Source organism: Kogia breviceps, chromosome 14 (genome assembly GCF_026419965.1).
Source record: "Kogia breviceps isolate mKogBre1 chromosome 14, mKogBre1 haplotype 1, whole genome shotgun sequence".
Taxonomy (NCBI): Eukaryota; Metazoa; Chordata; class Mammalia; order Artiodactyla; family Physeteridae; genus Kogia; species Kogia breviceps.
The window spans coordinates 75,827,772-75,843,100 of NC_081323.1; the positions used below are offsets into that span (position 1 = coordinate 75,827,772).

At 49.3% G+C, this 15,329-nt stretch overlaps 1 protein-coding gene across 1 annotated transcript in view; it reads left to right on the top strand.

Moving 5' to 3' along the window:
* ITGAM (integrin subunit alpha M) overlaps nt 1-14,275 on the top strand; it is a 35,894-nt gene extending 21,619 nt beyond the window's left edge. Inside the window, exons 13-30 of the mRNA XM_059038647.2 lie at nt 536-676; nt 765-974; nt 4,345-4,475; nt 5,027-5,190; nt 7,306-7,460; nt 7,557-7,688; nt 7,861-7,934; nt 8,167-8,308; nt 8,404-8,526; nt 9,462-9,541; nt 10,412-10,495; nt 10,841-10,916; nt 11,550-11,657; nt 11,852-11,935; nt 12,094-12,207; nt 12,293-12,394; nt 12,622-12,732; nt 13,180-14,275. Coding sequence (XP_058894630.2) covers nt 536-676; nt 765-974; nt 4,345-4,475; nt 5,027-5,190; nt 7,306-7,460; nt 7,557-7,688; nt 7,861-7,934; nt 8,167-8,308; nt 8,404-8,526; nt 9,462-9,541; nt 10,412-10,495; nt 10,841-10,916; nt 11,550-11,657; nt 11,852-11,935; nt 12,094-12,207; nt 12,293-12,394; nt 12,622-12,732; nt 13,180-13,251 — 2,103 coding nt within the window. The 3' untranslated portion in view covers nt 13,252-14,275. The remainder of the gene's footprint in view (nt 1-535; nt 677-764; nt 975-4,344; nt 4,476-5,026; nt 5,191-7,305; nt 7,461-7,556; nt 7,689-7,860; nt 7,935-8,166; nt 8,309-8,403; nt 8,527-9,461; nt 9,542-10,411; nt 10,496-10,840; nt 10,917-11,549; nt 11,658-11,851; nt 11,936-12,093; nt 12,208-12,292; nt 12,395-12,621; nt 12,733-13,179) is intronic.
* Nucleotides 14,276-15,329: the final 1,054 nt, after the last annotated feature.

The following is a 15,329-nucleotide window of genomic DNA, read 5'->3' on the forward strand; positions in this document are numbered from 1 at the left end:
TAAATGGATGGTTCCTATGGATGAATTCTACCTATTTACATTGAACATATTTTGGTGTTTTTTTTGAACATACTTTCAAAATTCTTTTAAAAGGTAGACATTATTTCTCAATATCATGCAAAAAAATTCCTGTGGCAATAGTTGTTTTTCATCTAAGCCAGTTGATTCCTTGTTAGCCAGACTGCCAAATTTGACTTACCTCCCTAAAGACTTGCAATATATTGAAAGGATATCCTGTCTGGTCTTCCAGGCTTTTCTGTCTGTATTTTCAAATCCATCTTCTTCGCTACCTTAATCATCTCCCTGGAACACCATTTGGGGTAGATCCTCACCCACTACCTGTCAACTCTATCATATACTCACTCCTCTAACTGACAGTATATTCAAACAAGGATTGATCATGAAACAGAGAGAGGATCACATCCGCTCCAAAGGGCTTTCCTCAGCAGGCATGATTTTTCTTCACAAGGAGAAAAATCCCCGTGCTCTGCTTTAGGTGGAAAGAGGTATGTGATCTTGGCCTTATCTCTTTCAGATCGGCTCCTACTTCGGGGCCTCCCTCAGCTCCGTGGACGTGGACAGAGATGGCAGCTCCGACCTGGTCCTCATCGGGGCCCCCCATTACTATGAGCAGAGCCGGGGGGGCCAGGTGTCCGTGTGTCCCTTTCCCCGGGGGGTGAGTGGCTGGTGAGACCCGGGCTGGGTGGGGTCTGGGTGTGGAGGGGTTGCGTGGGGTGGGACCTGAGGCTGCTTTTGTTCTGCAGAGGGCTAAGTGGCAGTGCGGTGCCGTCCTGCGAGGGGAGCAAGGCCACCCCTGGGCCCGCTTTGGGGCAGCTCTGACGGTGCTGGGGGATGTGAACGGGGACAGGCTGACGGATGTGGCCATCGGGGCCCCGGGAGAGCAGGAGAACCGGGGTGCTGTCTACCTGTTTCACGGAACCTCGAGACTGGGCATCAGCCCCGCCCACAGCCAGGTGAGGCCCGGTCCCTGTTTTTGTTACAACTGTAGCCTCTTTGCCAATCTGTCCCTTTCTAATTCAATGTTCCGACAGCTGCCAGATCAGCTTCCTTTTTGGAAGCTTCAAAAATAACACATACTTCACAGAAAAGGTTCATTCTTATCCCAACGAGAGGAGGTGCACAGAGCCATCATCAGCCCCACTTTACAGACGAGAAGATGAAGGCTCAGAGGTGATGAATGGTGAGCTGGAAGTGTTAGGATGTAGACATTCCTTTCCTCCGAATCTCAGTCTTGGTAGGATGACCAGCAGACCCGGTTTGCCCAGGTCTGTCCCGGTTTTAGCTCTGAAAGTCTCCCAGCTCAGGAAGCCCTATGGTTGGGCACCCTTCCAGGACCGCATGCTTCATGGGCTTGTGACTTGTGCAGTTACACGGGGCTCCTCTCTCAGAATGGCGCTGTGCTTAGATTAAGGCTCTGCTCTGGCCATCTTGAAACTCTTAATAACTTTTGAACAAGGAGTCCTACATTTTTTTCTCCCCACTGGGTCCTGCAGCTCATCCTGATGGTTGGTCACTTGAAATGCGGGTCACCACAACTGCTTTCCACTCTAAACTGGCTCCATGTTTCCTGCTGGACGAAGCCCACTGTCTGGAGGGACCCCCAGGTCTGGCAGTCTCCCATCACAGCCTGCCGAGGCCATCCAGTCTGCTGGCTTCTGGTCTCTGGTTTTTTGCCAGCCTCACAGTTTTCTTCTGTCCTTTCTCTCTCTGTCTCCTCATCACTCCTGCCAAATCCCTCACCCTAGAGGTTCAACCCTACCCACACATCAAAATCACCCGAAGGTCTTAAAAAAACAGGTGCCTGGGCCCTGCCAGTAGGGGTTCTGATTTAATTGGTCTGGGGTCAGGGCCCCAGGCATCAGTAGAGTTTTTTCAACATTTTATTTAGAAAATTTTCAAAGTTACTGCAAAGTTGAAAGAATTGTCCAGTGGACATCCATATATTTATGAGCTAAAATCTACGATGGATATTTTACTAGATTTACTTTATCACATCTCCATCCTTGTATTCATCCTTTTTCTACCTGTCCATCAAGTTCATCGTTATTTTTCTAATGCAATTCAAAGTAATTTGCAACACCAGTCCAACTTTGCCCCTAAATACCTCAGCATGTATATCATTAACTAGAATTCAAAATATTCAAATATGCTGACTGTTGTTTTTAAGATAAATTGTACAGACAGGTAAAGCACAAATCTTTAGTCAGTCAAAGAATTTTGAGAAATAGAATCCACAATCCCATCAAGATGCTGAACATAATCATCACTTTAGAAAGTTCCCTCCCGCCCCCATCCAGTCAATTTCTGACCCCACTCCCTCCCAGAGAAAGCTACTGTTCCAATGCCCATTCTAGTGTATGGAATAGTACACTACATAGGCCCTAGTATTTTTCACACGCTCTTTAGTCGCAGCCCAGGCTAAGCACTACTGCCTTACGTTGTTCCCCCTGTGTCACGGAGCCTCTTTCCACAATTGTGTGAATACTATAATATGCCTCTGTTCATTGGCACCTGTTGCTTCTCTGTGTAAATGGGATTTGAAGGCTCTGGGTTTACTTCATTTTTATTACAAAAGCTTTACATGCTTGTACAGATTTAAAAATCTAAAGTAAACAGTACCGCAGGTTCAGACATTTGGTGTATGTGCTTGGCTGAGGAGCCAGTGGGGCGAAGCTACCATCTGTGGGATTATGATTGAACGCCTCTAAGTCAGAATCCCGCCCAGGCGGAACGATGCGGCAGCGCCGCGGAAGCCTCGGTTGCCCTCGGATAGCCGGTCCCGTCCCCGCCGGCGTGGCGCGGCGCGTCGGCACCGGGGTCCGGTGCGGAGAGCCCTTCGTCCTGGGACACGGGGTGAGGCCGGAAAGGCGGCCGCCCCCTCGCCAGTCACGCACCGCACGTTCGTGGGGAACCTGGTGCTAAACCATTCGTAGACGACCTGCTTCTGGGTCGGGGTTTCGTACGTAGCAGAGCAGCTCCCTCGCTGCGATCTATTGAAAGTCAGCCCTCGACGCAAGGGTTTGTAAAATAATAAGAAAAAAAGAAGAAGAAGAAAAAAAAGCAACAGTGAAAGTCTTAACACTCTCCCCTTATCTGCACCTGGAAAGGAAAACAAGGTAAGGGGAGGGTCCACACACTCACCCACTCTCACCCACACCTACATACCTGCTCTCACCCACCCACCATACACCCACTCCCACCCCACAGACTTTGGAATTAAAAACAAATGCAAAAAGCGTCATGCAATACTATTGCTCTACTGTTTGCATTTTTTTTACTTGCTCTTTTCCTATGACTGGGGCTATGGTGGTCAGTATGCGGGCGAGCAAAACTGCTGTGGCTCTCCCAACTACCATATTATATAACTGCAAAACAAAGCATCCTTCCAACAGGATACGCTTTTTCTCAAAAAAATTTGCAGTGTAATGTACGTGCAGTAAACGCACAAATCTCAAGTGATGAATTTTCCTATCTGTGAACTCACCACCCAGATTAAGATATAGCACATTTCCAACATCCTGCACTTCCTCATTCTTCTTTCTAGTTGATAAATTCACTTAAAAAAATGGCAGTAAAATATCCATGACCTAAAACTCACCATCTTAACCATTTTTATGTGTACACTTCAGCGGCATTAAGTACGTGACAAAATCACTTTTAACATTTCTTAATATATTTGGCTGTTATCCTTTCAGTGTTACTTTTGCGCATAGATTAAGGAGTCAAAATTGTTCTTAACAGCTTATAATGAAAAGCAACAATTTCCACACCCACACTGTGATTTCCTCTTCATTTTCCCTCCCTTGAGGAAACCACTTTCAGCTCTTTCAGTGATTCTCCATACTTCCCAAGGGCACAAGTATGTTGCTGCTTCTTGATTTTTGTTTTCGCATTGACTTCCCACTATGGGAGGTGAGGACTGAGCTCTCTTTCAGACCCCTCTTGCCACATATTCATACGCCTCCCATCCCACCCCCCCATTCCTTAAATTTATATGATAATTTTGGTTCGATCTATGTTCAGTGTTTGCATTTTCCTGACCATGTAAAAGAGATTCAACTGTGTCAAATAGTGTACTATATCACTTCTTTCCTGTGATACTTTTTGTTTTTCCTGGAAAACCCAGTAATTGATGGACACTTTGGGTATCACCTCAAGGTTGTGGTCTAAAGCTTAATAGTTACCCAAATTCCTTGAGAAGGTGTGGGAGATATGACTTGAGTGGAGCCCAGACAATCTCTCCTTGGGTCATCCCAGGAGACTGAGTTACACTCTTCCCTGTTCTTTCCCACCATTTTCTCTCCTCCTCTTTTCTACCCTCAGCGGATCACAGGCTCCCAGTTCTCTCCGAGGCTGCAGTATTTTGGGCAGTCACTGAGCGGGGGCCAGGACCTCACAATGGATGGACTGGTGGACCTGGCTGTAGGGGCTCAGGGGCACGTGCTGCTGCTCAGGTGAGAGCACACCAGGTATCTTCTTTTTCTTTTTTTTTAAACATATGTACTTTTTATTTTTAATAATTTTAAAAAATATTTATTTATTTATTTATTTAGGCTGCATTAGGCCTTCGTTGCTGCGCGGGCTTTCTCTAGTTGCGGCAAGCGGGGGGTACTCTTCGTTGCGGTGTGCGGGCTTCTCATCGCGGTGGCTTCTCTTGTTGTGGAGCATGGGCTCTAGGCATGCGGGTTTCAGTAGTTGCAGCACGCGGGCTCAGTAGTTGTGGCTTGTGGGCTCTAGAAGCACAGGCTTCAGTAGATGTAGCACGTGAGCTCAGTAGTTGTGGCTCACGAGCTCTAGAGCGCAGGCTCAGTAGTTGTGGCGCACGGGCTTAGTTGCTCCGTGGCATGTGGGATCTTCCAGGGCCAGGGCTCGAACCCGTGTCCCATGCCTCGGCAGGCGGATGCTCAACCACTGCGCCACCAGGCAAGTCCCCCAGGTATCTTCTTTTTAAGGAGTGGCTTTGCTGTACGAAGGCCCCTGAGGGCCCTCTGGTGTCCCCCCACAGGTCCCAGCCGGTGCTGAGAGTTGAGGCGACCATGGAATTCACACCCAGGGAAGTGGCAAGGGATGTGTATGAGTGTCGTGAGCGGGTGGTGAAAGGTCGGATCGCTGGGGAGGTCAGAGTCTGCCTCCATGTCCGCAAGAGCACATGGGACAGGCTGAGTGAAGGTGAGGCTGGGTGGATAGGTCTCAAGAGGTTAAATGACTGGGGACATGGACAGGTGGCCCAGAGTAAAGTTCTCACAGGCTCCGATAGCCTTCTTCAAGCTTGGGTGGAGTGAGCAGGTGGTCCCCTGCTGGAGGGTGGGTGGGGAGGCCCAGCAAACACCCCTAAAGAAGTAAGCATGTGGCACTCCTTTACACTCTCAGTTCTCCAGAGAATGAAGGGCCCCATCCCTGTGAACTAACCAGGTCTTTTTTTAAAAACTGAGAGATGACTCGTTTAAAGGGGAGGTTGAGCTGATGAAGCTAAACACAAACTCACAAAGCATTCAGATATGCATTTTATCACAACTAACACGACTTCCTTCCTTGTCTCTATTCTCAAAGAGTGGCATTGTGCTTGGGGTGAGGAAGAGTAATGGTGGTTCTAGAGGGAAACAGGGGGAGGGAATAAAATTGGTTTCTAGCAGTAATCTTACCAGACTGAGGAGAGAGCAGTCAGAGTTTGGGGCAGCCAGCATGGCTAGAAATTGAGAGCAAAGTCTTGGAGACTAGAGAATTACAGAGAAGGTATCCCAAAGTCTACATAGAAATTTCCTGTAAGTCATTGGCTGACTTCTAAGCCATGCATGTCCAGATCAATACTCTTAGAAACTCAGTGGAAGAAAACAGCGGGAGAGCTCAAGAGTTGAACAGAAATCTAGCAGCTTCCCCATGCTGGGGAAGCAGAGATTTGAGAGGGACCTTAAAAAACACCTTGGTCCTTCTACTGGGACAATGTCCATTGAAACCAGCAAACCAAGAGAAACAATAGACAATAGAAATAGATCCATAGGTGATTCAGCAATTAGAATTATCAGATAGGAATTTAAAAGATAACTAAAATTAATATCTTCAAGAAAAAAACAGGAGATGATGGAGAACTTCATAAAAAACCTGGAATTCATGAAATAGAGTTAAATGGAAACACTAGCACTGAAAAATACACTGAATGAAATTGAGAATTCAATAGATTTAATAGTGGACTAGAAGCAGAACAAACAGATATATACTACTATATATAAAATAGATAAACAGCAAGCATTTACTGTATAGCACAGGGAACTATATTCAATATCTCATATAACCTATAACGGAAAAGAATCTGAAAAAATATATGTATAACTGAATCACTTTGCTGTACACCTGAAACTAACACAATATTATAAATCAACTATACTTATATTTTAAAAAAGTAGAACAGAGAATTAATGAACTGGAAGGTAAGTAAATTGCAAGTATCCAGATGAACACACAGAGAGAAAAATAAACCATAGGAGACATATGTGACATGGTGAAAGATCTAATAAACATGTAATTGGAATTCCAAAAGGAAGGGAGAGAGAGAGAATAAGAAAGAAGCAACAGTTAAATCTAAATAGGAAAAGAATGTGAAAAAGAACAGATACATGTATATGTATAACTGAATCACTTTGCTGTGCACCTGAAACTAACACAACACTGTTAATCAACTATACTCCAATATAAAATAAAAAATTAAAAAAAAGAAATGGTGGTAAAGAATTTTATAAAATTGACGAAAAACATCAAGATTCTCTACCAAATTAGGAACTTCCCTGGCTGTCCGGTGGTTAAGACTCCCTGCTTCCAATGCAGGGGGCGTGGGTTTGATCCCTGGCTGGGGAACTAAAATCCCATATGCCATGCGGCCAAAAAATAAATAAATAAATAAGATTCTCTACCAAATCAAAGCAAGATAACATTAGACATTGTACCATCCCAAGGCACAAACTGCTGAAGACCAAAGACAGAAAAAAAGTTAAAAGCAGCCAGAAAAAATATACTTAATTTTCCAATATGTGACAGAATAGCTACTATTTATTGAGCAGTTACTGTGTGGCAGGCACTGTGCTAAATGCTCTGTAGGCACTATTTCGTTTTCACTATTGGGAAGATCCAATTATTATCTTCAATTTAAAAATAAGGAATTGAGGTCCTCAGAGAGGTCAGCTAACATGTCCAAATTCAGAGAGCTGGGGCGCAGAGGAGGTGGGCCTCCACCTCCTGCCAGTCCGACTCCAAACCCAGGTTCCTCACCACCATTCTGCCCTGTCCCTTCAGGAGGTACCCAGAGCACCATCACATATGACCTGGCTCTGGACCCAGGTCGCCCACATTCCCAGGCCATCTTTGATGAGACAAAGAACAACACTCTCAGACATATAGTGATGCTGGGGCTGAGTCAGAAATGTGAGACCCTGAAGCTCCGGTTACTGGTGAGCAGAGAGTGACCATACTCCTGTGTCCTCCAAGCATGGGGTGGGCTTGGGATGCTGAGGAGGGCCGACCACCAAACCCCCTCTATCTCTCAGGATTGTGTAGAGGACACAGTGACCCCCATTGCCCTGCGCCTCAACTTCTCTCTGGTGGGGAAGCCCTTGCCCTCTTTGGGGAACCTCCGGCCAGTGCTGGCTGTAGACGCTCCGACACTCTTCACAGCCTCGGTGAGTCTGGAAGTTGGGGTCCAGCAGAGGTGTGGAAAGGACCAGAGGCCAAGGTTGTTGAAGCTCATTTTATTTCATTTCACATAATTTTATTTCAAGATTTCATTTTACTGTTTCATTTCACATCTTTTCATGATTTCCTTTCATTTTTCTCATACTCTGTTTATGGCAGTTTCCCTTTGAGAAGAATTGTGGCAATGACAGCATTTGCCAGGATGACCTCAGCATCACCTTCAGTTTTATGAGGTGAGTTTCCTGTCCTCATTTTTACCCCCAGACCTGCACCATGACCTGCTGCTCTGTTCTTCTCCTGGCCCCCAAGGGAGCCCGGCGCAGAGCAGCTGCCTCAGAGGTGTGTTTGTGTGGCTGCCTCGTGTACTGTCTTCTCTCTCCGAGTGTCCGCGCCTCCTTCCCGCCGGATCAGACTCGCTGCAGGAAAGCCCTCAGCATCTCATGGCCTGGCTTGTTCCCACCACAGCATGGACACCCTGGTGGTAGGTGGTTCCCGGGACTTAAACGTGACGCTGACTGTGAGAAACCAGGGCGAGGACTCCTACAGAACACAGGTCACCTTCTTCTACCCATCTGGCTTGTCCTATCGGAGGGTGTCAGGAGCCCAGGTAGCCAAACCCTTCTCAGGCTCCATCTGACTTTGAGTTCCCTGCCCCCATGGCTGCTGTTTGACATCATCACCTCTGCCTCCCTTGCCTTCCAGAACCAGCGCTCACAGCGGTCCTGGCACCTGACCTGTGAGTCTGACATCTCCACTGAAGGGTCTCGGACCTTGAAGAGCACTAGCTGCAGCATAAACCATCCCATCTTCCCAGACAACTCAGAGGTCAGACTGCTGGCTCCTCCTCCCTTTTTCTCCTTTGTCTTCCTCTGAATTCTTCCCTTGTTCTTCTCCTTCTCCTTCTCCTTCTCCTTCTCCTTCCCTTCCTCCTCCTCCTCCTCCTCCTCCTCCTTCTTCTTCTTCTTCTTCTTCCTCTTCTTCTTTTTCCTCTTCTTCTTCCTCTTCTTCTTCTTCCTCTTCTTCTTCTTCTTCCTCTTCTTCTTCTTCCTCTTCCTCCTCTTCTTCCTCTTCTCCTTCTCCTTCTCCTCCTCCTCCTTCATCTTCTTCTCCTTCTCCTTCTCCTTCTCCTCCTTCTTCTTCTTCACTGCACTGCATGGCTTATGGGATATTAGTTTCCTGGCCAGATATTGAACCTGTGCCCTCAGCAGTGAAAATGCGTGGAGTTCTAACCAATGGACCACCAGGGAATTACCTTCTTTTTTAAAAAAAGTAGATGTTTCTGTTTTTTTTTGAAAAACAGCTTTATTGAGATAAAATTCATCTACCACACAATTCACTCACTTCAAGTATACAATCCAGTGGCTTTTGCAATGTTCACAGTGTTGTGCATCCATCACCATGATCAATGTTAGAGTATTTTATTACCCCAAGAAAAGACCCTGCTCCCCTTAGCCATCAGCCCATGTCATCCCATCTCTCCCAGCCCTAGGCAACCACTAATCTATTTGCTGTCTTGAGATTCACCTATTCTGGATATTTCATATAAATGGAATCATATAATAAGATTGCTTCTTTGAGCATCATGCTTTCAGGATCATCCATGTTGCAGGATGTATTAATACTCAGATTCTTTTTACTGCTGAATACTATTCTGTTGTACGGATGTGCCACATTTTATTTACCCATTCTTCAGCTGATGGACATTTGGGTTGTTCCTTCTCTCTTACTCTTGTCACTGTCTCTTCTTTCTCCAACTCCAGATCACCTTCAATATCACATTTGACGTGAACCCTGATGCTTTCTTTGGAAACAAACTACTTCTCAAGGCCAATGTGACCAGGTGCGCTATGCCTGGCCTCCTCCATTTTGAGGCCCCAGCCCCCGGCCCCCATGCTCAGGGTGGACCATTGCCCTCTCCCCACTGGTTCTCCCTTCAGCTCATTTGTTTACTCGACAAACACGAACTGAGCACCCACCACGTGCCAGGCATGGCCCCCTGTGCTGGTGGGACAGTGATGGACAAGACAACTGTGATTCTTGCCCTCACAGAGGTTATAATTTAGGGGCAAAGATAGACAGGAAAGCCGATGATTATGATACAGTATGAAATGAATGATGTTCAGTCTTCTTGGGAGATTAGTGTTCAGAGAAGACTATACATTCAGGCTGTGAGTTAGCCAAGCAAAGGCATGAATTGAGGCTGGGCATGAAGACAGGGAGAAGGAAGTGTGGACCAAGCAAAGCCCGGAGGCTGCAAAGGTCAGGCTGAGTTTGAGCACAGGAGGCAGGATTGAAGGAGTTGGTTAGATATGGGCCGTGTCATGAAAGAATCGATGAGTGTTCTTAGGGAATTTGCAGTTTAACTTGGGAGTGACGTGACCACCTTTGCATGCTAGAAAGATCACTCTCCAGGAGCGGGGGGGAATTGGGGTGGGAGTCGTTTTGAATTCAGGGGACCAGTGAGAAGAAGGCACCCTTCTGCAGGCATCCGTCCTGGTGAGTAGGGATGGGCCTGGGCTACACAGGGGCAGCCTTGGTCTTTCCTACGATCTCTGTTTCCTCTGTTGGATTTAGAGGACAGCGTTTAGGATGCTGAGAGGACAGGACTTGGTGGTTGGTTGGTGATGGAGGGTGAGGGAGAGGAAGAAGGAGAAGGAAAGGCTGATTCTCAATTCTCAAGAGCTGACCAGAGCTCTCTGTTTCCCTTCAGTGAGAACAACATACCTGGGACCAACAAAACCGAGTTCCAGCTGCAGCTGCCTGTGAAATACGCTGTCTACGTGGTGGTCACCAGGTACTGGCTGCTGGGGCTTTAGTTCTGCCTTCACCACTGGGCTGGACATGGCTCACTGAGTATCTGTGTGCACGAGTCTGTGCACATGTGCCTGTGAGTGAGTCTGAGGATATGTGTGCACACGTCTGTGTCTGTACGTGCATGTGTACGTGTGTGGGGGAGGGGCCCAAACCGGCACGTGCTGCAGGTCCCGCCCACACTGTCCCTGCACACCGTCCCGCTCGCACCTCCCAGGGCTGCGTTACCGCGTGCCTGTTTACCCCTTTACACACTTAGCCCAAGACCCCCTCCCAGGACTCCCCTGATGTTCTGTCACCTCCTGCCCCTTCTTCTTTCTCCCATCAGCCTTGAGGTCTCGACCAAATATCTCAACTTCACAGCCTCAGAGAAGACCAGCCGCATTATAGAGCATCAGTACCAGGTGGGGAGCTGAGAAGGAGGCTGGGGAGGGAAATCGAGATGACGGGAACACGGAAAGAATGGTAGGAGGGACTTCCCTGGCGGTCCAGTGGTTAAGACTTCGCCTTCCAATGCAGTGGGCACGGGTTTGATCCTTGGTCGTGGAACTAGGATCCCACATGCCACGTGGCCAAAAAAAAATATGATGGGAAACATGCATGAGGTGCCTGCTTTGGGCCAGGCTCCGTTCTAAGCTTGCTGTGAATTCGCACACACCACCACGTGCATCCGTATGTATATACACACACGTATGTAATTAACTCATTTTATCTTCGTAATGACCCTGTGACGGAGGTCCTGTTGTCTCCCCCAGTTTATAGACGAAGAAACGGGGGCTCAGAGAGGCTAAGAGAACGTGCCCACGGTCTCACCCCCAGTGAGTGGAAGAGCCATTGCTTCCGACCAGCCTGTCTGGCTCTGGAATGGGTGTTTAACCCCTGTGCTCTCCTGTCTCTCAGAAAGCATCAAGAGGCAGGATGCTTGGGTCTGTGAGACCTGATTCAGTACCGGGCTGTTGGGAGCGGGGAACCTGGTTCTAGTCGCTGGTGGGGGCAGGAAGGCCAGAACCCTGACACCTGCCCCTCCCACCACGCAGTTCAACAACCTGGGCGGGAGGAAGCTCCCTATTAGTGTGGTCTTCTTGGTGCCCATCCAGCTGAACAGGGTGACCGTGTGGGATCAGCTCCACGTCACCTTCTCCCAGGTAAGCGCAGCTGGGCCTGAGGATAGGGCCCAACACCTCTCTCCACAGCCCTGGTCTTGCCTAAAATCTGTTTCCTCTTTTGGGTTTTGGAGCCATTTCAGACCCTCTCCTGGACCTTGGTTTTCTCACCTCCCGGAGGGTGGACCCAGGAGCCCTCGCTTCAATCCGTCCTCACAGTGTCTCTCTTTCCTCAGAACCTCTCCAGTAGATGCCACAGCAACACGCGTGACCCTCCTCGCTCTGACTTCCTGGGGGAGCTTAAGAAGACCCCACTGCTGGTGAGACTAAGCCCAGCCTCAGCCTCGCGGCTGCACGCCGACTCCACGCTGCCCCCTCACCTGGGCCCAGTACCGGCTCTCAACTGCCGGCTGAGGGCATGGGATGTGGCCTGCATCCAGCTTTCCTGCTCACCTCTCTCCCCTCCTCCCTTCCCCAGAACTGCTCCATCGCTGTCTGCCAGAGAATCCAGTGTGACATCCCATCCTTTGGCGTCGAGGAAGAATTCCAGGTCACCCTCAAGGGTAACCTCTCATTTGACTGGTACATCAAGGTATGTGGGCGCCTGAGGCTCGGCTGGGCACAGACGAGATCCTCCAGGGCCAATGGGTCCAGCTCCCATCCTCTCTGTCCCACAGACTTCGCATAAGCACCTTCAGCTTGTGAGCACTGCGGAGATCTTGTTTGATGATTCGGAGTTTGCCCTGCTCCCAGGACAGGGAGCGTTTGTGAGGGCCCAGGTATCTGTCTCGCAGACATAGAGGGGCCGCTGGAGGCAGGAGAGGAGGCTGGGCTTGTGGGAGAGAGAGAGGGAGAGGGGGCCGCGGAGGAGGAGTGAGGGGTGGGATTAGGGGGCACAGGGGATTTAGTCATGGGGTTCGGGGAGCACACAAGGTCTGACTGGGGAACCCCCAGAAATCCAGAGTCTTTCTCCCCTGATGCCCCCCTCCCCCTCTCCCTGCTCCAGACAGAGACCAAAGTGGAGTCTTACGAAGTACATAACCCTGTCCCGCTGATCGTGGGCAGCTCGGCTGGGGGGCTGGTGCTCCTGGCCCTCCTCACGGGCGGCCTGTACAAGGTAACTCCCCCGGGGGCCCTCTTCCTGCCCCTCCCCTCCCCCCACCTCCACGGCTTCTCACTCAGCAGCGCCTTCCTGGGTTCAGCTCCCAGCTGTGCCTCGGGCAGCTCACAGAGCCTCAGTTTCTTCAGCTGTAAAATGAGACTATAAATACCCATTCTGTGGAGGTCTTTGGTTTCGTATCTCTAGAGCACTTAGAATAGTCTCTGGTACAGGGTAAACACTATATAAAAAGTACTTATTATTATATTTTAGATTTCTTTCCCTCTTTTCTTTCTCAGCAGTGATGCCATCCCCCTCCCTGTCCCACTTTCCCCAGATCTATTCTGCACTCCGCCACGTTATTCTTTTCATCTCTTGGTCCCACCGTCTCCCAGCCTGGCCTGCATGGCCTTCACTCGCCCTCCTGGCCTTGGTGCCCTTACTCCCCTGCCTCTGCCTCCACAGCTTGGCTTCTTCAAACGACAGTACAAGGACATGATAACTGAAGCTGGCCCTGAAACTGCCCCCCCCCAGTAACAGCAGCTCCTTCCCCACTCCTTGCTGAGTGGCCTCCCCTGCAGCAAATAGGATGTGGTCGGACCGAAGAGTGAGCGGGTCCCCAGGCTGCTGGACGGACACATCTGTTGGGAGACCAGGGTGGTGATGTCTCACTCAGGAGCGACCTGCTTGGGTTTCCATTCCTCTGTGTGTGTGTGTGTGTGTGCGTGGGCGCGCGCGCGTGTGCACATACACGAGTGTGAATTGTGTGTGTGGCTCAGATCTCTCTTGCGTGAGGACAAGTGCCTTCAGCACAAATCTCAGGCAGAAGGGAGTTGCCTGGGCTTCCTTGTGTGTGGGTGAAGGTGCCATTGGTTCTTCCTCGGGGACAGAGGTCATGGCAGCTCTTGTGGGCGAACACAAAGGGAAGTGCAAGAAATCCTCCCCCAGCTATAGGAAGCGAGATCTCCTTTCGTGGGTGAGACCGCAGGTCAGCAGGAGCCCATGCAGCTGGGCCTGAGCCTACCCGGACAAGCCAGCAGGAACCTGTCCAACCACTCCACACTAGAGCTGATGTGTCCAGTGTGCAGTGGTGCACCTCCCCTTATGTATTCACTTTATTATTTTAATGCTACTTTTATTTTTTGATTGGATGAGCAGGTCCGTAGTATCAAAATCAAAAGACATGCAAGGGTGTGCGGTGAAGTCTCCCTTCCATCCTGGTCTGCCAGCCATTTAGGTCTCTTGTAAAGCGCAGTCCAGGCTATGCGTTTGGGGGTCTCCTTCACAAAGATTCTGGGCATATGCAAACACACACACACAAGTTTTTTTACACAAATGGCAGCATGCGTTGTTTATACTGTTCTGCATCTTGCTTTTTTCCCTAATGTGGCTCAGACATTGTTTTATACCAAGACATAAAGTGCTTTTCCATTCCTTTATATAGTGCGCCATGTTCCACTGTGTGGGTGGATCCTAGTGTCCTTAACAGTATCCCTCATACATTATTTCCAACTTCTCGCAATGACAAATAATGGTGAATTAATAAATTGAATATATGTCATTTTTGCATATGTGTAAGACAATTTATAGGATACATTCCCGGAAGTCTGAATTCTGCCAGAAGCAACCCCAAGAGAAGAATTTGAGTGAAAGAAGCTTATTTAAGAGAGACTCCGGGAAATACCAGTGGGGGAGGGACGTGAGCTGGAGAGGGGAAGGCAGCCAGTAAAGGGTATATTATCAACAGAGGGACCATTATGAGCTCCTGGAGTGTAACCCCACCGGGGAGGTCTGGGACGCAAAGTAGAACACGCACCTTGACACTTCCCATCCGAGCAGAGAAGGAGCTGGCGCATGGATACACCAATTCCACATAGTTATTGGCTGAGGGTTGCCCTTCGTGGGGAAGGAAGTGCTAATTCCCTGGCACCTCTGGCTGGACAGACAGAACCCTAGGACAAATGGTAAAAGCAAAGGTATACAGACAAAATCACTCACAGAAGCATACACATACACACTCACAAAAAGAGAAAAAGGAAAAAAAAATATATATATATCGTTGCTCCCAAAGTCCACCTCCTCAATTTGGGTTGATTCGTTGTCTATTCTGGTTTTCCACAGATGCAGGGCACATCAGGTTGATTGTGGAGCTTTAATCCGCTGCTTCTGAGGCTGCTGGGAGAGATTTCCCTTTCTCTTCTCTGTTCGCACAGCTCCCGGGGTTCAGCTTTGGATCTGGCCCCACCTCTGCGCGTAGGTCGCTGGAGGGCATCTGTTCTTCGCTCAGACAGGACGGGGTTAAAGGAGCCGCTGATTCGGGGGGCTCTGGCTCACTCAGGCTGGGGGGAGGGAGGGGCACGGAGTGCGGGGCGAGCCTGGGCTGCAGGGGCCGGCGTGACGTTGCACGGGCCCGAGGCGCGCTGTGCGCTCTCCTGGGGGAAGTTGTCCCTGGATCAGGGGACCCTGGCAGTGGCGGGCTGCACAGGCTCCCGGGAGGGGAGGTGTGGAGAGTGACCTGTGCTCGCACACAGGTTGGTTTTTTGGTGGCGGCAGCAGCAGCCTTAGCGTCTCATGCCCATCTCTGGGGTCCGCGTTTATAGCCGCGGCTCGCGTCC